General features: G+C 37.7%; 1 protein-coding gene across 1 annotated transcript; it reads left to right on the top strand.

The window, feature by feature from the left end:
• The first annotated feature begins 2,202 nt into the window (after nt 1-2,202).
• On the top strand, nt 2,203-25,609 carry CNRIP1 (cannabinoid receptor interacting protein 1). Its single transcript, XM_063078781.1, has 3 exons — nt 2,203-2,815; nt 4,863-5,013; nt 24,623-25,609. Exons 1-3 carry the CDS (start codon nt 2,637-2,639, stop codon nt 24,785-24,787), a joined length of 495 nt encoding a protein of 164 aa, XP_062934851.1. The 5' UTR covers nt 2,203-2,636; the 3' UTR covers nt 24,788-25,609.
• Nucleotides 25,610-27,050: the final 1,441 nt, after the last annotated feature.

Below are 27,050 nucleotides of genomic sequence, written 5' to 3'. Positions count from 1 at the left end.
GTTTAAGGTCATCAATCTGAGGTAATAACTAACGAATCCACAATATGACTAAAAGCACTAGATACCTTCAAAGTATACACTAAGTATATTTTTAAATAATAAAATAGTTACAATTTATTGAGTGTCTATATGTGATGTGTGTTTTATATAATTTCATTTGGTTCTATGAGCATCATATATGTCATCATCATTTTACAAATGAAAAAATCAGGGGCTAAAGAAAAGCTAAAGTAGCTTGCCCCAGGTCAACCAGCTTGTAATCAGCAGATATGGAATACAAACACAGATCCATTAGACTCCATGCTGATATTCTTTGCACATATGTATTAGTGATAAGAAATTTTCCAATTACTTTTACATTTATTAATTCCATTAAAGACATTACATTGCATGATTCTGAAAATGTTATTCCTAATGGATGTTGTCTAGCATTAGTAACCTCATATTTGAAAAGTAATTTATTTTTTTCAAACAAGTTCAATTTTCTCATTTAATTCACACAACGTTGGGAAGGAGGTATTTAATACCCATTTTATAAATAAGGAAAATTGAAACACAGAGATGTTAAGTGCTTTGCATAAAGAAACTAATAAGTGGCTTAAACAGGAGTCATCTTACTCCAAGTCCAACAGTCTTTTCAAAACACAGATGGAAGTTGGCTTGAGATTGTGGGATTGCTGAACAAAAGATTGAGAAAAAAAGTGAAATTTCCAAAAAGGCTTTAAAATAATTTTAAAAGGACATTCACCCTCTTTTCATTACCCACACACTAGAGTAACCAACATTAAGTTTACCAGTATTAAGTTTACCCTTTCATTCTTTTTAAAGTGCTAATAAAACATATACAAACATTATGGTTTTAACGCTTTTCATTGTTTTAAAATACATCTATAACTATTTGTAATTAGATTTTTTCTGTTTACATCATTCCAGGTAAATCATATGAATCTAATTACTTTTAAAGATACGGACAAATTTACATATGGACATGTTTAAGACAAGGACAGTAATTCAATTCAACAACTATTTATGGAGCAGCTGCTACATGCCAGGCACTGTTCTGAGCATGCTGGGGTCCAGCAATGAACAAAACAGACAAAAATGCCTGCCCTCCAGCTTACACAGTTTGCCAGCCACCCCACTTTTATCATTAACAATTTTAGCACATGTGTTTGCCAATACAACATATAACGTATTATTTTAATAGTTGCATGAGAACTGGACAGTCAGTTCAGTTGGCTAGAGCTTAAAAAAAAAACCAGTTGTGTGACATTCTGTAGTATGGGTATATGAAAATTTATTCAACCATTTCTTTATCGGTTTACAATCCGTTTAGATTTTGTTTTGATTTTTGCAACCGATGTTGCAGTCAACACCCATTTTATATATTATACATAGTTTAGTACTTCTACAGAAAAGGAGTCTAACCTGGGTAAATAAAAACTAGCAATCTCACCCATTTGTTCTCACTAACCGACTTCTCCATTTCCCAGGTGTGCTCACTGGCTCTGGTACTATCCATCTAGGTGGTGCTGAAGCAGGTGCTTGCTCTACGCTGTCTAAAGCCATTCCCAGTACAAAAATTCCATGCTTGCCAAAATCACCAGCTGTCAACCAACTTCTGTCTCGAAGACTCTCTAATCACACTTAATATGCAAATCTAAACTCTGCGGTGTCGCGTGAGGGCCCTGCCAATAATCCTTTAACTCATCCTTCCTCTTGGCCACTGTCACCCGCTATACCTTAGGCACATGCCAGTTGCCTTTTACGGAGTTAATGGCTCATCATTCAAGATCTGTGTAAAGATTAGTGTATTCATTGCACCCTGTCTTTCTTGAGACAAGGATACGAATAACGGAAATGCACACCCACAGGAAGGTGTAGCTCCTTGAATATGGTTATTTTCTTTCCCTTTGTCTTGCGTGTGGCCAATCCAGTGTGGGTTCCTAATGCAGTGTGGCTGGCAGTCCACCTTAGATGGAATTGCGTCTTCCCTCGGCCATTTCCCCTACGCTTTGAAAAGACTCATATTTCCTGAAATTTAAATCACTAGCAGAGGTTTCCTGTCCCGCTTCCCGTCTCCCTGTCCCCTCTCAGCCTCCTCCTGCCTGGCTGGGGCCGGATCCGGGAGCAGCAGTGTCCACATCCCTCGGATGGCCGCGGCGGTATCCGGCTGCCGGGGGGGTCTCGCTCTTTGGTGCAGCCACTTAACCCCAGTGCCCTCCTCCCCCGCCCCCGCCCAGTGCTGTGCAGGGAGGAGCCTGCCGGCTTCCCCAGCTGAAGGGGATTGTGGTGCGTCTACAGGCTTAACTCTCTCGCCCCCAGCTGCGCCGGTCTGCGCGGCGGCCTGCGGGCCGGAGCGAGCCCTCGGGGACGCGGAGGGCGCCGCGCGGGGCGCGGGGGATGGGGACGCTCGCGGCCTCGGAGCCGTCTCTGGGGCCCGCGTCCTCGCCAAGTGGGGCGGGGGGCCCCCGTCTCAGCAGGCGCCGCTCAGAAGCCCGGGCGGACTGCGGCGACAGCGCGGGCTCCTAGTGGCAGCCTCTCCTGCGCCGCCTCCCTCTCTCTCCCCGCGCTTCCTCTCCGCCCACCGCGCTCCAGCCGCTCGGCCGCAGCCCGCGCCGACCCCTCGCCCAGCCATGGGGGACCTGCCGGGCCTCGTGCGCCTGTCCATCGCGCTGCGCATCCAGCCCAACGACGGCCCGGTCTTCTTCAAGGTGGACGGGCAGCGCTTCGGCCAGAACCGCACCATCAAGCTGCTCACCGGCTCCTCCTACAAGGTGGAGGTGAAGATTAAGCCCAGCACGCTGCAGGTCGAGTGAGTGCGGGCGCGCCGCGGCCGCAGGGCCCCGCGTGGGAAGGGCGGAGGACCGGGCCCCCGGGACAGCCTCGCGCCGCGCCCCGCGGGCCCGGGCTGCAGGGGACAGGCCAGCTCCCTGGTTCCCTTCGTCCCCTCCTCTACCTTACGCTTATACTAGTCTCACTTCCCTCCGCCCATCGCGGTGACCTCAGTGCGTCCGGTTAAATTGGAGACGAGAAGCCAGGGTTTTGCTGTTTTCTTGCAAATTTCTCGTCCCTTCTGTCCAGCCACGGGCGCGGAACCGCAGGCGGCCGGGATGGGGCAGAGGGCAGGAGGTGGCCGCAGGCCTCACCTACCGCCACCCCAGCCCTCCTCGGCTGGGTCCTGGCCTCCCGCCGGGTTCTGCCCGCGAGGCTGAAGCAGGGAGAAGGGCTGAGGAACGAGCTGTACAGGCGGGGGAGGGGTGGTTATGGGGCTCCCTGAGGGGTGCTCTCCGCTCCTCCGTCCGCCCTTTCGTGGCCGGCGTCCCACCCAGGCACAAGTCAGAGGGCAGCCGCCTCTGCTCAGGCCTAGTTTCACGGTTTTCCGTGCCTTGTGCTTTTCTTTTTCTCCTGAATTGTCTGTTCAACCTGGTGATGGTGCCTGCGATGAGCAACATTCTCACCTCAAGAGAATGATTTTTGGTTTATTCGTGGCAGGGATTATCATCCAGCCACCACAGGATGACGCGCCCACTAGACCACTGGCGGGAAAGTCCGTGGGAGCGTGCGGTGGCCTGCAGGGGAAAATCCATGAGCGGGGTCCTTTCCCTCTCAGCTTCCACCTAAACACTATGTGAAGTCTAGTCTAGGAGGAGGAAATAAACCATAAATCCACTTATGGTACATAAGTATTGTATCTATCATATGCGGGGCGTTATTGGGGGGAGCCAGGAGGCTTTGAATCCATCAAACACCTTTTACAGCTCAAGTTTTGATTCCATAAGCTTGTGTTAAGCTTCTAGGTGCCAGGCCCTAATGCTAGGACCTAGAACCAAACAAACCTAGATGGTTTCTGGTACTCCTAGGCTCTCTATGGTCAGCACCCCCCACAGCCGCATGCACCCATTACCCTCACGTTTCCCAGTGTTCTGTGCACCTGGATATAATCAAGACTTTTCCTTTCCCTTCTTCCTGGCAATCTGTTCTCCTGGGTTATCTGCTCTATATTCTATTTTCTTCAACGTAGTTCTCTAGTTTTTAATCTAATATAAACACTATTTTGTTAAAAACTATTTTTTCTAGTTACACTTTAATTTTTTTAAGGATTTTTTCAATGCCCTAATCCAGTGGTTCTCAAACCTGAGTGTACATCAGAATCACCTGGAGAGTTTGTCACAAACTGCTGGGGCCTATCCCAGAGGTTCTGATTTACTATGTCTAGGGTGGGTCCTAGGAATTTGCTTTCTAATAGGGCTGCAGGTGATACTGATACTACTGGTCCAGGGACTTCGCTTTGAAAACCATTATCCGTACACAGAGAAATGATGCCAGTGAGAATTCCTGGTGGTGTGGCAGGCCTGAGGAAGAGTATCCCAAATCATAGGACCCCTGGTGTTGGAACAGAAAAAAAATTAGAAACTAGAAACTAGTCTACTCTACCTGAACATTAGAAAAACCTAGATAACCTTAAAATAAACTTGCCAGTGCCCAAACTATATCCTAGACTAATTGAATCCTAATATCTGAATTTTGGGATGGGGCTAGGGTATAGATGGGTTTTTAATAGCTCCATGGATGATTTTAATGAGTAAAGAGGAGACCACTGATAGAGTCCAACTTGGCCTTGTAGAAGGAATTTGGATGAGAATACTGAGGTCAGTCCAGAGAAATTAAGTAGTTGGTCTAGTGCACATGATTGGTTAGTTTTTGAATTCAAGCCTGTTGAACTTCCAAAGCTTTCTACCATACCACAATGTCTCCCTTAGCCAAACCCTGTAGGTTTCCTGCCTAGGGTTTTGGTTCAGACCAGGATAGGATGCCTAAGCTAATTCCTACCATATATGGTTAACTCAAGTCCATTACAGGAACATTTCCATTGGTGGTGTGCTTGTCCCGCTGGAGCTGAAGTCTAAAGAGCCTGATGGGGACAGAATTGTTTACACAGGCACATATGACACAGAAGGTGTGGCCCCAACCAAGAGTGGAGAACGGCAACCCATCCAGATCACCATGCCGGTAAGGCCTACTTTTGAGGGGGTAGGGGTGTGCCAGGGCAAATGCAAACCATGGAAAGAGAAACAATCACTATCTCCCTTTAAGAAAAGTTATCTTAGGGGCCAGCCCTGTGGCTGACTCGGGAGAGTGCAGCGCTGGTAGCACCTAGGCCGCGGGTTTGGATCCTACATAGGGATGGCCGTTGCGCTTACTGGCTGAGCGTGGTGCAGACAACACCGTGCCGAGGGTTGTGATCCCCTTACCAGTCAAAAAAAAAAAATTTATCTTAGTACCCAACTACTGTGGAAATTGGGTTGTGAATTTCGTTCATGGATCTGCTGGGAGAGAACTCTAATTAATGTTTGCATGACATACTAACCCTATAGATGCTTAAACACATAATACAAACATCTGGTTCTGGGACAGATTGTACCTACATTGCCATTTTCCCTGTTATATTCTATATCTAGGCTGGTTAAGATAACTGACCCTGAAAAGGTTCTGATTCTGAATACTCTACAATCTTTTAGTTATGAGAATGCTGATTTGAATGACATTTTGCCACTTAAATTTACTCTAAGTGGAGGAGCCCAAAAAGTGTCTGCCATGGAAAATAATAAGCTTGTTAGTATCTGGTCCTATTAGATATAATATACAGTGATATTCATAGATAATTTTGGTACCCAAATTAAAAAAAGAGATGCCGAAGACCAGCTCCAGTTGGGTTGTGGGTCCTTGAAAGAGGGATGAGGAAGCCGGCGAAAATAAAAAACACAGACAGAGACCTCAGTGCATCAGTATGCATGTTCTCTCTCTGCAGGCTGTCAGCATGTTGCAGCTGGAGCACAGTAGAGCATGAGACAATGCCTTTTATTTTGTTTTTTCTCTGTAGGGGGTTTTTGGGTACTATTTTTATTATATCACTAAGCTTGAATTAATAATTTAAAAAGGACAGGGGAAGCCAGTTTTTTTCTTCATTAGCACATTCAGGTGATTAGCTCGTGCTTCCTCCTTTTGGTATCAGCTTATCAGATCGGGATCATCTTCTCATTGTCCTGAAGTTAACCTGTGACCTTTTCCGGTTGGCAAGCTGTGGTTAATATCTACCCTATTAACAGGGTGGGATTATTGCAGTTGCAAAGTGATAGACAGTACTATCATATGACCTATGTCTATTGCTAAATGTAAGTACAAATTTGTTAAAAGGAAAAATGCTAACATTTAAATTCTAATGGGGGTGTAATGATTTTATGTTCTAATGGAATGAACCTACTGTTCATATGGAAAAAGAACAGTGGATATTTGAGCAGCAGCATCATGCACATTTTGAGGTTATGCATTCTCTGTGGCCCTGTAATCTTGATCTAAATTTTAAAGTGTCCTTGTGCACACCACCATCCCTCACAAAACCAGGTATACTCTCTTATTTTTCTAAGATCTAATTTTGTAGTTTTAATAATTTCACAGCATATATTTTTATCCCAACACCTGATTCTTAATGATTTATTTAAAACTGGACACCACCAAGTAAAGGGGGTTCTACAGTTTCGTTCCCATATACTTAATTTGTCCCAATCATATAATTTCCCATTAATACCAACCATTCTCTTGCCATTAATATATTCTCCAGTAAATGATGTTTGCCAGCTTACATTAGGCTGCAGCTTGTATTTAGTCATGAGCGGTGCTTTTGGAACATATGTTGGTGTGGTCAATTTATCATAAGGGGATAATTTTAAATTGTCCAATTTACTTGGATCCTCTGTGGGAATGTTTAGTTCAATGACCGCATAATTATTTGTGTTATTTTTATAATCTTTTGGGAATTCAGAGAACTGCCACGCTAACCAAAATATCAAAAGAGAGAAGGCAAAAGCCACAAAGCCGAGGCAGGAACCCTTATGGTTGTAGCAAGTGCTCGTAGCTGCAGCCTTGCCAGCAGTTCTCCCTCCAGCGGCCTTGCCAAGTCGGAGAGGGCAGCCCAAGCTGACTCCTTTAGGATCCTGCCATGGCGTGGACCGTGCCAAAGAGAAAAGAAAAAAGTTGACAGAAAAGAATAAAGTCGAGAAGTAGATTTAACTATATGTGCAAACATAATAGGTGAAGAAGCCAGCTTGCTGAAACACAGGAAAAGGAAGGTTCACCTAAACTGTTGCTGTGAAAACTGGGCAGCCTTTTCCCTCTGCAAGAACCACCTTGAATTGTCTTCCCTCTAGCTTTAAAGGGAAGATCAAAGGGAAGATAACAGAAATTTTCAAATATCAGTGTGTATAAGAATCTCTTTGGGAGTTTCTTTAAAATGCCAATCCTAGGTCCCACCTCCAGTGGTTTTGGTTCAGTAGAGCTAGGGTGGAGCCAAAGAAACCAAACTTTTAACAAGCCTACCAGATGCTCCTGATGGGGCTGGTCTCTGGAATGCACTTTGAGAAACACTGATCTAAGAGCTAATCCATCCAGTCCTTTAGAACCTAAAGTTTACACCGTGCCCAATATACTTAAAACAATCACAACATTAATATAAGTACATAATCTACCAGCCCATCCCTTTGCATCCTATATTTGAACTATTTCAGGAAAGAGTTCTATTTTCCATCAAAGAATCTTCAACAGGGAAAAATACAAAAATGGGGGAAATATATAATTCCTGCAAGAGATGACTTACCATTTTGGATGATGTTCTTAGAAAGTTGTTTTTACTATGTCTTTGAATATATGTATTGAGTATCATTCTGTATATATACGTTTTTCTACTTATGTGCATCTTTGGATGTCAAATATATACCCAGAGATGTATATATAGAACATCATTTTAAAGTCTGTGTGGGTACTCAATTATATGAATGTATCAAATTATTCTCAATCACCTATTGCTGATTACTTCTATTTCTCAATATTATAAAGAAAATCACATTGAAAATCACTTGTGCACAATAGTCTAATGTTTTTTTAGGATAGATTCCTAAAGGAAATTTGCATGTTAAGGTATTTTATAAGTACTAACTGAGCTCCAGAAGGGCTAGACAATTTCTGCTCCCATCATCTGTATTTACACACCCGCTAAATAGAAATGATGATAGTGGACATCCTTGTCCCTTAATTTTAGGGAGAAAGCATTCCATTTTGCAATGCTAAATATAATGTTGGCTGTACAAATTTTATTGTAAATCCTTATAATTAATCATTTAAAAGTATTTTTAATCTGATAGGCAGAATATTTTAATTTTTATTTCTTTAGTTCCTGTTAATTTGAAATCTTGACATGTTTATTTACCACTTCTATTTCCTTTGTAGATAATATGTTCATAGCTTTTACCCATTTTTTTCTACTTCAGTGTGTCTTGTTAATTTTAAGAAATCTTTATAAATTAAAAATAATCTTGTTTTTTATTACATCTTGAGTGTGTTGATCACTTGTTCGCATTTTAATTTTTTTACAATATAAATTTAAAATTTTCATGTTGTCAATCATGTCAGTCTTTTCCTTTATGGTTTTGCAGTTAGGATGCAGTTTGGAAAGTCTTCCCTAAGTCCAATATTAATTGTGCATACATATTCACACAGCTATCTTTGTGTATTTTCATCTGAACTCTCATGGTCTTATTTGTTAAATTTCAGATGAATTTGACATTTAAATATTAATTCATATTGGAATGTATTTGTCCAAAATGTCCTAATACAATTATTTAAATCATGCTTCTCCAATGTTCAATTTCATACTAATTTCTTTTATGGCAAAATTTTTAAGTATCTTCATATGCTCTTCTAGACTTTATAAGATCTATTTGTATGCATATATTGCATTGTTTTTAAGTACTTTTTAAAATAATAGGTATAAATGTATTTTGTAACTGGCTACCTTACTAAACTGCTTGCTAAAGTTTTTTAGTTAGTTATCTTTGGTTTTTCAGATAGTCATAATCTACATATAACTGTCATTTTCTGTTTTTTTTTTTTTTTTTTTTTTTTTCCCCTGGCCATATTGCATTGGCCAACGTTTCTAGAATAATGTTGACTGCTAGTGGGCAAAGGGTATCCTTGTATACAGGGTTATACTGTTAGGTACTATGCTAGTTTCTGAGATTTATTGTGTTAAAGCAACCTTTTTCTAGTTCACTGAGAGGTATGTTTTTAAATTGGAGGTGTGTTGAATTTCATCTAATCCTTTTCCCATCTGTGAAGAGAATTCATCACATTAATATATCAAAGGAGATAAATTATATAATACTTTCAAATACTAAGCTACCCTTTATTTCTTAACATAAGCCTTACTTATTTTTAATATATTTTAAAATATATTGCTAAAATCAATATGCTAAGATTTTATTTAGGATTTTTAGATTTTTATCAGCAAATATTTGAGGATTTCCTATATGTCAGGCACTGGGGGGAAGAGTGGTGAACAAAATAGATATCTTTGGCTTCACAGGGGGAAAACATACTTTATACATGATTATCAATAATAAGGTAAATAATTCCTACTATAAAAAGTGTAGTGAAAAGTAGTAGTGCCCTTGGAGCATATACTAGGGGTCTTATCCTAGTATAAGATTTTGGGGATGGCTTTCTTGAGAAAGAAATGATGGATGAATAAGAATTGGGGGAAGAGGGAGCACTCAAGGAAAGAGAAGTTGCAAAAGTGGAGAGCTGGGAGAGCGTATAATATGTTCTAACAGTTGAGAGAAGCCCAATGTGGCTGGAGCAGAGTGAGGCAAAGACTGGCACAAGATAAAGCAAAGAGGTAAGTAGGGGTTAGATAAATTCCTTACTGAATTTATCCTAATGGCTATAGGAATTAATTGAAGGTTTTTAAATCTCGAGATATGATTTACATATAATAAGATTCACCAACTTTAAGTATACAGTTATATAGGTTTTGACAAATGGATACTACTGTGTAATCAACACCCCAGTAAAGATATAGAACATTTCTGTCACCCTGAAAATTCCCTCATTCCCATTTGTAGTCAATCCCAACTCTAGCCCACACTGGGCTTTCGGTCTCAATATGTTAGTTTAACTATTCAGTAATTTCATGTAAATAGAATTATACTGTTGCGTCTGACTTCTTTAACTTAGTATAATGTTCTTGAGATTCATCTATGCTATTGCATGTATCAGTAGTTGGTTTCTTTTATTGCTGGGTAGTATTACATTGCATGGGTATACTACAGTTTATCCCTATACCAATAAATGGACATCTGGGTTGTTTTCAGCTTTTGGTATTATGAGTAAAGCTGCTATGAACATTTGAGTATGAGACTCAGTCTGAACACATGTTTTTGTTTCTCTTGAGTAAATACCTAAGAGGAGAATTACTAAGTCACATGGTGTGTGTTTAACAATATAAGAAATGTCCAGACTGTTGTATCATTTCAAATTTCCACCAGCAATGTATAAAATTCCAGTTGCTTTACATACCCAATATATGTCAGTCTTTTTAATTTGGAAATGCAAAAGACCTAGAAGAGCCAAAACAGTTTTGTTTCATGATGTATATTGTAGTCCTTAAATTAGGTACCGTAAATCTTCCAGCTTTGTTTATTCAAAGTTGTTTTGGCTGTTCTAGGCCCTTTGCATTCTTATACAGACATCAGAATGAGCTTGTCAATTTCTCTCAAAATCGGGTTATTGGGTTTGCATTATATCCATAGGTCAGTTTGAAGAGATTTAACATCTTAATATTGAGTCTTTTAATCCATGAATATGATATGTATCTATTTAGGTTTTCTTTAATTTTCTTTTCAATATATTACAATGTTTCCTATACAGATTTTATGCATGCCCTTAAAAATTTACAATTAACTATTTCATATTTTTGAATGTTATATAAATGAATTTGTTTTTAATTGCTGGCATATGGAAATAAAACTGAAAATTGTATATTGATCTTGAATCCTAAAACCTTGCTAATCTCACTTAGTAATCCTAATAGATTTTTTTTTTTGTAGAACCCCTAGGATTTTGTACATATGCTATTATGTCATCCGTAAATAACAATATTTTTCTCCTTTCTTTCCAATCTGTATTTCTTTCATTTATGTCCTGATTGTAATAGCTAGGCCCTTCAGTGTGATGCTAAATAGAAATGATGATAGTGGACATCCTTGTCCCTTAATTTTAGGAAGAAAGCATTTGATTTTGCAATGCTAAATATAATGTTGGCTGTACAAATTTTATTGTAAATCCTTTGATTAGGTTAAGGAAATTACTTTTTATTCCTAATTTATTGAGAGTTTTTATTATGAATGTGTTGCAAAATGTTTTCAGATACTCTTTCTGCATCTTTTGAGATAATCATGTTTTCTTTATTCTGTTTATGGTAAATTATAGTGCTTTTTCAGTGTTAAAACAATCTTGAATTCATGGTATATTCTCTGTATTTATGGCTGGCTTTGATTCATTTATATTTTGTTCAGTGTTTTTACACCTGTGTTCCTGAGGGGTATTGGTCTGTAATTTTCTTATAATTTCTTGTTTAGTTTTGGTATCAAGGTAATTCTGGCTGCATAAAGTGATTTGGAACGTGTTTACTCTTCTGATTTCTGGCAGAGTTTGTGTAGAACTGATATTATTCTTAATGTTGTAAATAATTCACCAGCGAAGGTATACATTTTACTTTATTTAAGGTTTTTAATTACAAATTCAATTTTTTTAGTTGATATTGGACTAGTCAGATTTTATTTCCTGTGTTTTTGTAATTTGTCTTTGAAGTCACTCATTTCAATTAAGTCGTCAAATTTATTGGCATAAAGTTCTTCATAATAATCTTCCACCATCCTTAATGCATTAGGACCTCTCTTTCATTTTTTTACTCTTTAATTCTTGATATTAAAAATCTTTTTTTCCCCCTGATCAGTCTAGCTAGAGATTTATCGGTAATTGTTGGCCTTTTCAGATCCCCACTTTGTTTTCGCATGCTTCACTCTCCATTTTTCTATTTCATTGTTTTCTGGTTCTATATTTATTTACTTCTTTTGTTTGCTTTGAAATATTTTAATTGAGGTATAGTACACATACAGTGAAATAATCCTTTTGTTCTCGTTTTCAGTAGTTTGGCTATGATGCACCTAATTGTGTTTTTTCCTTGTATTTTTTCTTCTTGGATCACTGAATTTCTTGAATCTATAAGTTCATGTTTTTACCAAATTTGGAATATTAATCATTTTGTTAAGTACTTTTTTTTCCCTACTCCGTTCTCTCCTCTCCATGTAGGACTCCACCTAAACATGTGTTGGAAAGCTTGGTATACCACATGTCTTTGAGGCTCTGTTCAACTTTCTTCAATTTTTTTTTTCCTTCAGATTAGATCATTCCTACTTATGCATTCTTAAGTTCACTGATTCTTTCTTCTGCTCTTTCTTGTACTATATTGTCCTCATTTTCTAAATTTTCTGTCATTATATATTTCAGCTCTAGAATTTTTATTGTATTTTTTATAGTTTCAATTTTTTAAAGATTTCTTACCTGTTGCTCATTGAGACCATGTTTTTGTTTATTTCTCTGAGCATATTTATAATTGTTGGCTCCAAATCTTTGCTGAATCCAACATTTGGTTCCATTCAGAATAAGTTACTAAGGACTGACTTTTTTTCCTGAATGTGGGTCACTCTTTCCTTTTTGTTAACATGTCTGGTAATTTTTGACTAGAAACTAAACACCATGGGTAATATATTTTTGACTCTAGTTTCTGTTTTATTTTTCTGAGTATCGTCTTTTTATATACTGACAGGCAGTAAACATTCCTGGACTCCAGCTTCAAATTCTGTCTTTTCAGTAGTATATAGCAGCTGATACCTTTGCTCAGTTTTTTTCAACTTTCAGTTCCTGCTTTTTTAGTCTGGTCTCCTTTTGTGCCCATGGAGTTTAGCAGTCAGCCAAGGAGATGGACAGTTTTTACTGAGATTTTTAAGCCCACCCACCCTGAAGTTCCCCTAAATTTCCTAAACCCTTTGCTATTTATACCTCAAGCTAGTAAGTAAGGCTCTACCTTATCAGGTTCAGAGATGTACTCAATTAAAAAAAAAAAAGAAAAGAAAAAAAGTGAGCTTACAAACTTTATGCAGCACAACTTTATCGTTTAAGGATTGACTCTTTGCTGATTTGTCTGCTTTTTCAATGGTTCCCCTAGGGTGTCCCACTCCCAATACCCTATGCATACACATACAGTTAGCCAGGGATTATAGGAGGGTTATAGTCAGATTTTGGTTTTCATCCCTTCTGCAGCTCTCTTTCTTCCAGGATTCCCTACCTAAAGTTCCAGCTTCTCTGTCAGCCTTGATGCTGTCTTCTGCCACTTCCAACAGCTAATGCTGCTATGTTCACCTGCCAGACTTTCAAAAAAGTTATGAACAAAACTCTTAGATGTTGCTCTTGAGGTCACATTCTACAGTCTTCAATTAGTTTTACATTTTGTCAGATTTTACAATTATCTGTAATGTTTACCCAACAACTCTATCGCACCATTACTCCCCTTTTAAAAAACCTTTCAGTGTAGGAGTTCTAGTTCCTGGTAATGTGATAAGATTGGCATGATAAAATTACTGTAGTGGCCAATGTACAGATTGGGAGATGGAGAGGCAAAGAACAATTAAAAGGCCTTTGTAATCTTAAATTTTGATGTCAGGGTTAATAGCTTTGCAAAATGAATTAGAAACTTTTTTATGGCTCTAAAAACAATTTTCATAGCTTAGAACTTAGCTGTTACTTAAAAGTCTGACTGAATTTCCCCATAAAAGTCAAGAACCAAAAATAAAGATTTGGGGAGAATATCTTTAACTTTCAATTTAGTCCATGACTTTTGCCTTTTGGGGGTTTTGAGTCAACATTATGTTTTTCCGAGGAAAACATCCATTTCTACAGAATTTTTAAATGCGTTTTCAGACTTGTAGGAATATTAGATACTATTGATAGACCAATTAAGCCATCAAAAACTACATCCTTAAACAAGTTTAGAGCCCCCTTCACTGGGTTACATTGTGACATTAGGCTGTCAAGTGTTATGAAAGTCTGCTCTAAGAAATAGCTGTGTGTAGAAATAGCTCACAGCTAAATGCCTTTTAATGTTTGTTCCATGTGCAATTTTTTGGTTTTGCTTTTTTTTTCTTAGAGCTAGAAAAGCCTATTTTATTATTACTTTGCTTTTGAGAAACCAATAACCTTTGTCTCTTTTGTAATGATGAAATGATTTCATTCAGTATTTTTCAAACTGTTTTCTGAAGTCTCAAGGTTCTCCTGAGGTAGTTAGAGCCCATTGAAAGGGGCAGGGAGGGGGCAAGCATCTCTCCTTTATCTAGTCATACACTACAGTACTCCTTCATATTATTTCTTGGGGAAAAAAAGTTCTGTAAAAAACCAAAAGTAATAAAAATGATTTTTAAAAATAACTAATAATTGACAGTTTTTTTGCTTTAGCATCCAGAAAACCCAGAACCAAATCTAAGCTCAAAGATTATATTTAATATGCTTATTTTTTTATGGTCATTATTTTTATTTGCATATTTTTAGTTTTATATAAAATGCTAAACACCATTTTAAATCCTTTGTAAAATGATGCACAGTATAAATATATAAATCAAGGTCGAATGAGATGGGAGAGTTAAATCATGTAAAATCTAAAATTATGGAAAATCAAAGCCGATATCCACTATGGAAAAATAACTTTCTCAATTTTAAATAGTAGAAATCATAAAGGAAAATAAGAAAATTAAGTGTAATTATGTTTCTGCAAATTGGAAAATGAAAATAAAGCAATAGTGAGAAAAATGACACTATTATCTTCAAGAGTCTGTAATTTTTTAAAAAAATGCAGGTCTTTAATAGAAATATTGACAAAACACAAAGAACACTTTCCACAAGAAGAAATAAAATTAACATGTAGCAATGTTCATTCTCGTAAATGATAGTGAAAAGTAAACTAGTAAATCTATTTTTTAAAGTAATTCCCAATGATGTCATAATTACAACAAAGCCTTCTTCGTTGCTGGTAACATTGTAAAATGGTATGTACAACATTTTTTTTTAAGTCAAAATGGTTATATGTGGGAACAGCCATAAAGATTCATTTCTTTTGACCAAATAATTTCACTTCTATTGAGACAGATATATGAACAAAATTATATTTCAGAGCACTTTTTATGGTGGGAGACAGTGGATGTATGTAATATCATGGGATACATCATGATAGTTCTGTGTAACCACTAAAATTGTAACAATGAAGGGCCAGCCCTGTGGCTCACTCGGGAGAGTGCGGAGCTGGTAGTGCTGAGGCCACGGGTTCGGATCCTATATAGGGATGGCCAGTGCGCTCACTGGCTGAATGTGGTGCAGACAACACCATGCTGAGGGTTGCGATCCCCTTACCAGCCAAAAAAAAAAATTGTAACAATGAATATGTAGTTGGACAACATATACAATTCTAGTTGTCCAAATTTTAATATTAAAAATAATTGTAATTATAAAATGTATGTATGTGGAAAGTAATCTGAAAATGAACTGAATCAAAATGTAGGGATTACCAGCGCTTTAAAAATTTGCCCAAATTTCGGGAATCATGTTATTTCATCTTTGGTTTTTCAAGTCATGCAAAACTTTTAAGATGCTGGGATGCATTCCCAGCCCTCCCTATGTGCTCAGCCGAAAAGGAATCCTACAGGGACTTGCTGGCCTTCAGTCCTATTTGGTGTGATCCTAAATGAGAGTATTTGAGAGTCTGCCTCCAGAAAGTAACTAGTATCATACCATTAAGGGTAAGTTTGTTATCTTCTTACCATGTTAAAGCTAACTGTGGTCTTAGGGATCAGATAATAGAATCTACTTACTCTGCATTGAAAAAGAAAAAAAAGGAAAAAAAAAAAAAAAAAACCAGGCTCACCAAGTTAAGGTATGCCCAGAATCATACTGTTAATTACAGATGACATCCTGGTGTCTTCCTGACCTCCAGTTCTAATTCTGACATGCTTGGCTTTTTCTCAGGCACTCATGCCAATAACATTTCCCTTGATAGACTATGTAAATTTAAATAATCCGGGTACTACTTACTACTTAACTGACTGGATTTACCTGAATATGGCAAGGTTTCAGTATTGTCTGTGAGAGGATGGTATCTATAATATAATTTTTAATACCTTAAGCTTAAAATATTGGTGACTTTAAAATGTCATAGAATAGTGTCAAAGGCTATTGGAAACTTCACCACTAGAATGAAAATTTGAACTTAACATTAGAGCTGCTGAGTTGATCAGAAAACCTTCTCTACTTCAGTGATTTTCTTTATAATCAGCCTGTTACAGATAACATACAAGTAGATGGCCAATGCTTAAACCAAAAGCTGTGCAATCATTGTTGGGCACAAGCAACTATCAATCACCTGCCTCTAGATATGAGAATGTGTATGTAAGAACCTAGGCTTTACTGTGGGGATACTGGATTCATGAGTTTAGAGACTGCAGATCTCTTCCTTATGACATATCCTTAAATCATCTAGTAACTTAAGGCTCCCCAACCTTTTAGCAGATGCCTGGACAGGAAAACAAGTATTGTGGTAATAATATCTTTCAATGACTAAGTCTGAATCATTCGCACATTAACACAAAACAAAACCCTGTGCTTCAGCCGTTCAAAAGAATGTAGAAGTTCTCACTTTACAGATCCAATTAGGGAAGTTTTGAATCAAGTCCTGTCTAAATTGTTTGAGTTCGTATTCCCCCCTAGGGTTCCATTTACAACTAGAGCAAAAGAAATACAAATTCGTCCTGCTAAGACCAGAGGCCCAGGAGGGAGCAGCAGCCTTCAGAAGTAAACAGGAAGTCACAGCTCTGGACCTCCCAGCCCACACTGGCTCCAGAGAGAAGTTGGGGAGGTCTGTCTCCTGCCCTGTGAGCACTTGGCAGACAGGATACAGTCTCCACACTTGACCGTGTGCTCACTGCATGTTAAGTGAAAGGATGAACAACTGAAAGGTAGCTCATTGGCTCTCTAAGACCTCATTAAAATTCTAACAATTTTGGTATTTGCTGTTCTGCTTTGATCAGTCTTTCCTTTCAACTCTAATTACATATGCTACTTATGAGTCTTGCTTATTAGTTTAAGGTTATTTCTAAGTAGTTTTTTTTTAATCATTGCATAAATGATGCTAGGATAATTGGCTATTTGGGGGAAAACATCCTCGTTGTTCTTTCCCAATACCACACTCCAAAATATATTTCAGATGGAAAAACTCAACTTTTTAAAAACTCTAAATAGAAAGAATTCATTCAAACTTAAAAAAAAAAGAATTCCAAAGATAAAAGTTGAAAACTTTGATTACATACAATGTAAAATTTCTGTCAAACCTCATAGTTACATTTTAAATAAAAGGCAATTTAAACTAAAAAGCAAATGACAATTGGTGAAAAAATTAGCAGAAACATAGTCTCCTAAGTTGTGTTGCCCTATTTGCCACTGCCCATGGAGACGCTGCTGCTGCCTTTAAATAACATTGCATAGCCCTGTAGGGCCCACCCAAGCAGCAGGTGGCCACCAAAGTCAGGAAGTAGACAAACGCCATGCCATCTGACTTAGATTAATGACAGTAATCTCTTTATTCAAATAATCCAGAGGGCCTGGCACTGGGAGCTAATTAAGCAATACCCAACTCTAAAACTGCTCGATCTCCACTTCAAAAAGCAGTGTTGACTTGTGTTTTAATATGACTGATTCCCCATTTAGTCCCTCCAAAGAGAATCCAGGTAGATATTCTGTCTGCACAAATCATTATCATTATTCCCTTTTGTCAGCCCCCTTCACTGGGAGACTGGTAGGAGTTTGGAGGAACAAGGAAAGAGGTGGTTATGATGCTGAGTGTGTGTATGGAAGCAGGTAGCCTTGCACAAGCACTCCCAAATATAAAAGTTGGTCCTTGTGCCAGCTATCTGATCTTGTATTTGGCAAGAGCTATAATGTTAATGTACAGAAAATTCTTAGAAACCAGGAAGAGATGATCATAAGATGTGGGAAATAGGAAAAAAAATTTTGTGAGCAAAAAACATAAATAGGCAATTCACAAAAGAAATACAAATGGCCAATAAATAAGTGAAAAATGATTTAATTTAACTATTGGTCAAAAATACAAATAGTGTAATGCCAATATTCACCTGTAAATTTGGTGAAATATTAAAAATAAACCAACTGTTCACGGTAGGATATTTTATGAAACATGGTGATTTTTATAAATTGACATTGTATCCTGCAAGCTTGATAAATTCATTAATTAAGTAGCTTTTTGTTAGATTGCTTAGTAATTTTTGCAGACACAGTTGTTTATCTGATAATAGAGACAGTTTCACTCCTGCTTTTTCTTCCCCTTACCCTAAGATACTGGCTAGGACCTCCAATACAATGCTGAATACGGGTAATAAGAACATAGTCTTGCCTTGTTTCTGATCTCAGAGAAAGGACTCAGTCTCTTACCGTTGAGGATGAAGTAAGTAAGTATAGGTTCTTTGTCAATGCCCCTTAATAAGGTTGAAGAACTTTCCTTCTATTCCTAGTTTGCTGAGAGTAGAATCAAATTGCATTGTGAAATGGTTTTTCTGCATCTGTTGATATAATTGTTTTTTTCCCTTTATTCTGTTAATATGGTAGAATTTCAAATATTGAACCATGTGTGAGGGTACTTCAAAAAGTCTGTGGTGGTTAGAGCACAGCCTTGTAACACCAAGGTCATGGGTTCAGATCCCCATTCCGGCCAGCTGCCAAAAAAAAAAGTCTGTGGAAATATAGAGTGAAAAGATAATACAAACTTTCCATGAGCTTTTTGAAGTACCCTCATGCTATCCTTATTACATATTGCTGGATTTGATTTAGTAATATTTCAAGCAAAAAGAAAATATTTCAAGCAGATAAGTGTGTGTATGGTTACGTGTACGTGTGCATACTAGAATGTGTGCACGCATGCATGTGTACATGTACATGTGTATGCATGTATATGCATGTGCGTGTGTGTATATATAAGCAAATTTTATGTATTAGTCTATGAGGAATTTTTGTCTGTAATTTCCCTTCACATGTAATGTCTTTGTCAGCTTTTGGTATTAGGGTAATGTTGTCTTCACAAATGAATTGAGAAATGTTTCCTCTTCTGTCTGAAAGAATGTACGTAAAGGTGGTTTTTTTCCCCTTGTGTACGAATTTATCAATGAAGCCATTGAGTCTGGAAGATTTTTAACTACAAATTCAATTTCTTTAGTAGATAGTTTACTATTTCTTTTACTGATAGTTTGTGTCTTTCAAGGAGGAATTAGTCCATTTTATTGAACTTATTGGTGTAAGATTTTCTTAATTTAAGGTATAGGATCTATAGGGATGTTCTCTCATTCTTGGTATTGGTAATTTTTCTTGCTCAGTTCTTTTTAGGGGGTTATCAAAACCAGACTTCAGTTTCATTGATTTTTTTTTTTATCTCTGTAGTTCTTTTCTAATTCATTGATTTCTTCTCTTTATTTCCTTTCTTTTTCTTACCACTGTAAAGTCACTAGACAGGCTAAAATTAAAAGGACTGACAATGCCAAGTGTTGGAGTGAATGTGGAACAACTGAAACTCATATTGGTGGTGGAAATATAAAGCTTAGGAAAAGTTTGAAAGTTTCTTATAAATATAAACATACTTTGTAAGACCCAGAATTTTTAGTCCTATGTGTGTAGCTAAGAGAAATGGAGAACATGTATGTACTAATGAAACTTCAAGCAGTTCGAGAATAGAGAGGCTTGAATTCAGTGGGAATTGATAAGTCACACCACACTAAAAGTCAGATGCTTATTTATACTCAGTTTGTTTACTAATAAAGTGAGATTGTTCTATCAATATAATAAGATTGGTCTGTGCTCCCAAGTAATGGGTTTCTGAATGACCTTATTCTTGATGAATTTCACATCTCCAGTCGAAGTGGGTGGCATGGTGAGTTGAAAGAAGTACTCTGGGAATTCAGTGCTAATTGGTTGTAAGACCATGGAAATTGTTTTCAACAAGCTCTTCAGATTCTTCGTTTGCCACTGAGGATGACAAATGAGTCTCCTTGGAATTGGATGTGTTCTCTTCCACAGTAGTGAAATAAAAATGTACCTAGGCTTGCAACTTGTAAGAACACTATGGCAAATAAAATGTCCAGGTAGAGTACCTGTCTCAGCTCAGGCTACTATAACATAATACCATAGACTAGGTGGCTTAAACAGCAAACTTTTATCTCTCACATTTCCAGAGGCTGGGAAGTCCAGCCTCTAGAAAAATCAAGATCAGGTTTCTGGTGAGGACACTCTTCCTGGTTCATAGCCAACCACTTTCTTGTTGTATCCCCACATGGCAGAAAGCAAAGAAAGAGATCACTTTTCTTATGTTCCTTATGAGGACCCTAATCCCATTCATGAGGGCTCCACCCTCAAGATGTAATTACTTCCCAAAGGACCCACCTTTTGGTTTTGACATATGAATTTTGGGGGGACATAAGCATTCAGTCCATAGCAATGTCCTAAAGCATTCTACATGTGACAATTTATGTAAGTTCTCAGGGAGGGGGGAAAAAAAAAAAACTATCCATTAACTCTTAGCTCTTTTCCTTATATGGACAGTTTAATGTAATGATAATAGCTCCCAGGTGGGAATTAGGAGACCTAGGTTCTTGTCCTGGTCCTATCGTTAGCTAGCTGTGGAGTCTAGACCTAGGGCAAGTCACTTAACCTCCCTGAATCTTAACTTTTCATCCATAAAATGAAGATAAAACCAGGCACAAGATCAAGGTGGAATGATGTGTCTGAAAATATCGTGTAAAATAAAGAATGCTATACAAATTTACAGAATTATACCTGTGTATAAATTGCATCACCCAGAAGCCTGCCTGGGTAGATTTTCCTTGGAAGGGACAGATGGGCTGGAAGGGAACGGAGAGCCTGTGTAGTTTCTTCTATTTTTTTAAAGAAGAATGTCAGCTTTGGAGACCATCTGTTCTCAGCCAGATGAGGTGAAATTCTGAGCTAGGTGATGAGAGGCCCAGGAAATAGAATTCCAAAAGAAAGAATAGGAAGAAGGTTAATGGTAAGTATAAATATCTAAGACATGGGAGAGAGGAAAACATGCATAGTTAGCTGCGGTAAATTTTACTTTAACATGACCTCGAATTCAACATTTAAGAGAAACCCAAACTGAAATACAAGCACCTAAACATCCCATATCTTTTGCTACGACTGTTGCTACTAGCAGATTTCTATTTTGGTCTCCTTTGTTACTGAGAACTCTTTGAGACTTTCTCAGTCTTAAGTTTATTCAGACATAAGTGTAGTGCCTTGTTTTTTCTTCCCTGTGGTCATAATTATCTTGGTTTTTTGTGTGTTTTTTCTTCTGGCCAACTTTTATTTCAAAAAAGATCTCAGCATTGTTTCTTATCTAGCATGGTTTCAGGCTGCTTCCCCTAAAGATTAGATTGCATTTGAAAAATATTTTCATAATAAAATATTTTAATATTAAATTATATAATTTAAAATTCAAATATTAACCAAATTTTAAAATTAAATTGCACTTAATATATCCAATGTCCTGTGCTGGTTGAAAATAATAATTAATACGAGCCTCTCTTTAGAAGTCTTAGTGAATTATAAAAGATTTCAATGTATTCAAACTACCACTATCCTATTGTGGACAAAGCTGTAATATTTTCATTAGAATATACATATTAATAGAATTTATAAAATCCCTTGAGCTTGAGGGCTGTATTCATATATTAAATTTTGAGAAATGATAAATCCATTTTAACCTTTACAAATTATGATTATAAAAGTAACATTTAATGCAGAAAAATACAAGTGGAAAGATAGAAAAAATTCCATTTTTTATCTTAGGAGTTAATCTTTTATTGTCTTTTTTCTTTACATCTTATTTTACATATGTATATAAAGTGTTGTAATTCATTTCTTTCTTGTTAACATTGTTCTAAGCATTTTCTCATGTCATTAACAACCCTAAATTCCTTTTTAATGGCTATGTAAGTCCACCATAATGGTATGCCACCATTTTCATAATATTTTACTAATATTTTATGCTTAGATTGCTTCTGTATTTAGAAATTGTTACTAAGCTGATAGATGAATACTGTCTAAAAGTTTATATTTCTTTCATTACTAATAACATTTGCACATTTTTTAGATGTTAGTCACTTTCTTGTTCACTCTTATCAAAATGTTCTTAATAGTTCTTATTAATTCATATCACCTTTTATAGTACGGGTATTAACTATTTGGTAATACTTGTAAATACTCACAGTTTTGGTTTAGTATTTTTTTTTCTGATTATAAAAAGTAATTATTAAATTTCAAAAATACACATTAACACACAGAAAAAAATAAAATGTATTCAGTTTCCAATATCAATACATATAATTATATTCACACTACTCATTCTTGATGGTACTCTGCTTAGTTCACGTAACAATATAAAATAGAAACACTTCATTAAATATTTTACATTTAAAATTACCATATAGTATTCCATTATACCGATATGCCATAATTAATTAATGCCTTAAAGATGGACATTTAGTGTTCAATTTTTCACTACTCTAAACTTTGTGATGTTCCTAAAATAATAAGTGGAATTGCTGGACCCATGTGTACTCACACCTTTAACTTGATGCAAATGACCCTTCCAAAAGGATGTATAATTGAGTTACCATTAGTGGTGTTTAGAATACCTGTTTCCGCGTAACTCACTGAAAATGGACGTTTCTAGTTTTCTTAATCAATTTTGAGGTATAGTTTACATATAATAAATGTACCCATTTTAAGTGTACAATTGAATGAGTTTTGAGCAAAATATACATACGCCCATGTAACCACCACCACAACCAAATATACAACAACACTTCCATCACCCCTAAAAGTTCCCTGTTGCTCATGTGCATCAAACCCCTCTTCCCAGATAACCCCCTTCTAGGTAACCACAGATGCTTCTTGTCAGTATAGATTATATTCTGTCACCATATAGTTTTATATAAGTGGAATCATAGCATATGTATGCTTTGGGATCTAGATTCTTTTGCTCAGCATGTCTTCTAAATCCATCCCTGTTGTTGCCTGAATCAGCATGTCTTCCCTTATTCTTGAGTAAAATGCCATTTTATAAATTTTCCAAAACTTGGCTGGCCCGTGGCTCACTTGGGAGAGCATGATGTTGATCACACCAAGGTCAAGGGTTCGGATCCCCATACTGGCCAGCTGCCAAAAAATAAATAAATAAATTTCCCCAAACTTGCCTATTGCGAGGTGAATGATTAAACATTTGGGTTGATTCCCATTAGGGGTGACTGTGAATAGAGCGGCTGTATGCCTGCATAGGCCCTTAAGCCATGACTCATAAGAAGAGAGACTTCATTTTCATACTGGGGAGGTATGTGGACTCTAGGTATATCATCCACTGTTTCAAGTCAAGCAAGTTTCCCAAAGGAAAGCCCAGATCTTGTTTTGGGATCAAATTAACAGGATGAGGCAATAGTGCAGATTATAATTTTGAAAGCATCTTGGAAAGGTATCTGGGAAGCACCTGATCGCCCTCCTCCTGTATCAGCTGAAAAGCATAAGGCTCCTGTTGCTCACTGCCTCCTCCTCCTCCACGTCTTCTGGCTCCTGATGAGTCTAAGAATTGTGCCAAGTCAGGCCCTGTCCCCTTCCATGACAGGGAGGTTCAGAGGAGAAAATAACGACAAGCATCATGCTGTTTAATGCCAGGTCCCCTAAATAGCTCCAGACGGCGGTAGCAGGGTCAAGCTACCCCTCAGGCCACTTGACCCTCTGCCCAGTGGCCTCCAGGGTATTCTATGCCCTCTTCTCAGCTACAAGAGAAATGTGTCCTTACAGCTCAGGAGAATTCTGTGCAGTGACTTGCAGGGCCTACTTTCTGGAAGTAGAACGCAAACTTAAGAACAAGAATCATGCCTTAAATAAATGTTTAATTGAGCAAACTATGTAGTAGATACTCAAATATGATCTTAGATAATGTATAATCTAAGCCTGAGACATGGGCATGGACTCCTGACTTATAAACACTCTGTATTTGATAAAGTAGGGTCTTTAACAAATACTTCCAATAAATATTTTGAGTATCACCTTGAGTCAAGTATTTTTCCCTGGAATTGAAACAATTGTATCTTATATAGATATGTTGTACATATGTTATTTTGTACTGCTGTTTTTGAAGTAGAAACCAAAACACAGCCAGTAAACATTATTTCTTCTCTTCCCAGTCCCCCTTCCATGGCACAGGCCATTTTGGAGGAAGCTCTCAAATTCTGAGATTCTAAGAGTGGTTTTCAGAAAATTAAACCTGGAAAACAAGATAAACTGAGGGAGTTATTTTTTTGAAAGACAGTATGATAGCAAACACCCTTCATACAATGGGCATAAGAGTTTATAGAAAAGAATAGTTTACAGCAGCTTTTCAGGAAAACATCTGTAATAAAAGAAGATAGCCCAATAAAGGAAAGGCCTAAGCATTGCAGACCGAGAGTCTTGACTGATCATACCTAATTCCACAGGAGTTCTGTCACTAACACTAGCTCTTGTCTGTTGCTCGTGGCAGGATGAAGTATTTATGGGCATGTTTCTCTTCCCTCAGTTCACAGACATCGGGACCTTTGAGACGGTGTGGCAGGTCAAGTTCTACAATTACCACAAGCGAGATCACTGCCAGTGGGGAAGCCCCTTTTCTGTCATTGAGTACGAATGCAAGCCCAATGAGACACGCAGTCTCATGTGGGTGAACAAAGAGTCCTTCCTCTGAAGATGGCCCTTTCCGATGTTGCTGGACAATCTCCCCAGAAATCTACTTTTAGATAAACCAGCACAAGCCTTACCCAAGGCACACCACACTGTCGCTCTTTCCCATCTGGTACCAATGACTTACTAGCCCCGAATATTTCCAAAGTGTAATTCCCCTCTGATATGATATCCCTGACCTAAAAGAGCGTGATGTACCACGACCGAAAATATTCCTCTCTATTTTGTGCTGGTGTTCCTGCATCCAGTTGTTCTCAGTCGTGCTGTTGACCGCTTGTGACTGGAGCTCAGTGGAATTAGCAGGCTTGTCCTATACCTGAGTATTCCACCGACGGACTGTGGTGTTTTGTTTCCAAGTTGAGTGATTCCCCCTTTTTGTGTTTAATGTTAAATTTTTAAAAATAGCAATGTGTATGCGTTCTCCCATGTGTAATATGATAATGTGTAACTTGCAATATTTGCCAGCTTTCGAAGCAGGCTTTGTGAAAATGTAATAAAATGGCAGTGAATGGAACTCAAATGTTATGCTTCCTATAAACAGCTTTTTCAGGGAAGGATAATGATAAACTTAAAGGTCAAATAGGAAGTGTTTATAATGTATTAAAACTCTTTCAGACAACTTAAGGTATTGTGCTATGGCTTAGTGGAAATAGGGAAAAAGCATTGCTGTGGACCACTTTTAAACAAAGTGAAAGGAGTTGTAGGGTTACCCCTTTGGCAAGCTACCCTAGTGTTCAAACATGCATATTGATGGCATCTCTACATTCCCCTTCACTAGAACTTTGTAAACTGTATGAAACTGTAATCAACTTTTGATATTTCTTAATAAAGGCATTGAAAATCATACCCTGACTTGCATTCTTAATTTGGCAACAGCTATCTAGCAGGTGGCCCTCTGCTCCAGGCCAGCCCCACTCAGATGGGATGAGGGAGATGTACCTGGAGTAGAATTAGAACCTCTACTCATGGATCAACTCCAACCTTTTAACGGGATTGCTCCAGCCATTTCTAACAGGGATGGCACAGGCCTAGGCACTTGGTGGGCAATCAGAAATGCTAGTCCCCATCCTCACTCCATTCCTCCTCTTGTGGTGGCCAATGCCCCATGAATCAGCTATGTACCTCAGTGTCAGGAGGGCATGGTACTATAATAGTGCATGTGCAGCAGGGTTGAGGCTGACTTGCCTGTTCCCGGGACATTGAAAGGTACCTGGCACAGAGCCTGCTCTCCATACAGTTTAAGGATGAATTCCATAACAAGGAAAGAAACTTCCTTTTGAAAAGTAACATACTACTTTCCAACAATATGGTAATAATCACTTGGGCAGCAGAAATCCTATTGTGTTGGAAAAAGTTAGTTGGGGATTTGTTTGTTGTTTTTCCTAACTGTAAACTCTATGTAAGAATACACAAGATTAATGAGAGTATTTTAAGGAGTCAATTTATTGTAGAACTGAATTTGGAAGGCTGGCACTCAAAACACTTTCTACCTCTAAGTACTTACCTGCAATGAGGCTGTACTGCCACCAGGGAACAGCAATGCCTTGGCTGTGGGCTAATCATACATGGTATTAAAAGAGAGCAGTACTGTATGTCTCTCAATTAGCTTGTTTTTCTAAAATAATTGTGTCTATGACAACTGCTAAATATAAGCACGAACCCATTCCTAATTACTATATTTTAAAAACCAACACTCAATTATTTGAATAGACATTGAGATATTTAAAACAGTGGATTTACTACAAAGGCTTAAGTTTTCTTCCAGAATATCCAATGGAAGTACAGAGCGATTATAAGGTGGAAAAATGGGAGAACTACACATTTTAGTCTGTTTAGCATTTGATTAGTAAATATTTTCATTTGTGAAGCAAGAGGTTTGAGCCAGTGACTCATCTATCAGAGCTTCAGTATTTGTTTTGAGGGTGGAAGCAATATCATCATGGCTTTTGCAATATTCCATTTTTTTTTTTCAACTAGAGGCTTCATTTCAAGTTTGAAATGAGTCAAGGCAAGACTGGAGGAAATTTGGCCCGGTGTAACTGCACACACCCTCCCACAGAGCAGCAGGAAGATGAGCCCTGGAGGAGAAGCTGAGTGTGTGAGTCCCACTAACACCCTGGTTGAACCCACATGGTCACTTCACCTTTCTATGTTTTAGTTAGCTTGTCTGTAAAACAAGGAGTTAGACTAGTAGACTTCTAAAATCTTTTAAGATTTATGATTTGTCCTCTCATTTATACCCCTTTTTTAAAAAAAGAGTGTGTGTG

This window comes from Cynocephalus volans, chromosome 14 (genome assembly GCF_027409185.1).
Source record: "Cynocephalus volans isolate mCynVol1 chromosome 14, mCynVol1.pri, whole genome shotgun sequence".
In the NCBI taxonomy this organism is placed as follows: Eukaryota; Metazoa; Chordata; class Mammalia; order Dermoptera; family Cynocephalidae; genus Cynocephalus; species Cynocephalus volans.
The sequence above is the reverse complement of the archived record's forward strand: the minus strand, read 5'-3'. Positions and strand labels throughout refer to the sequence as shown.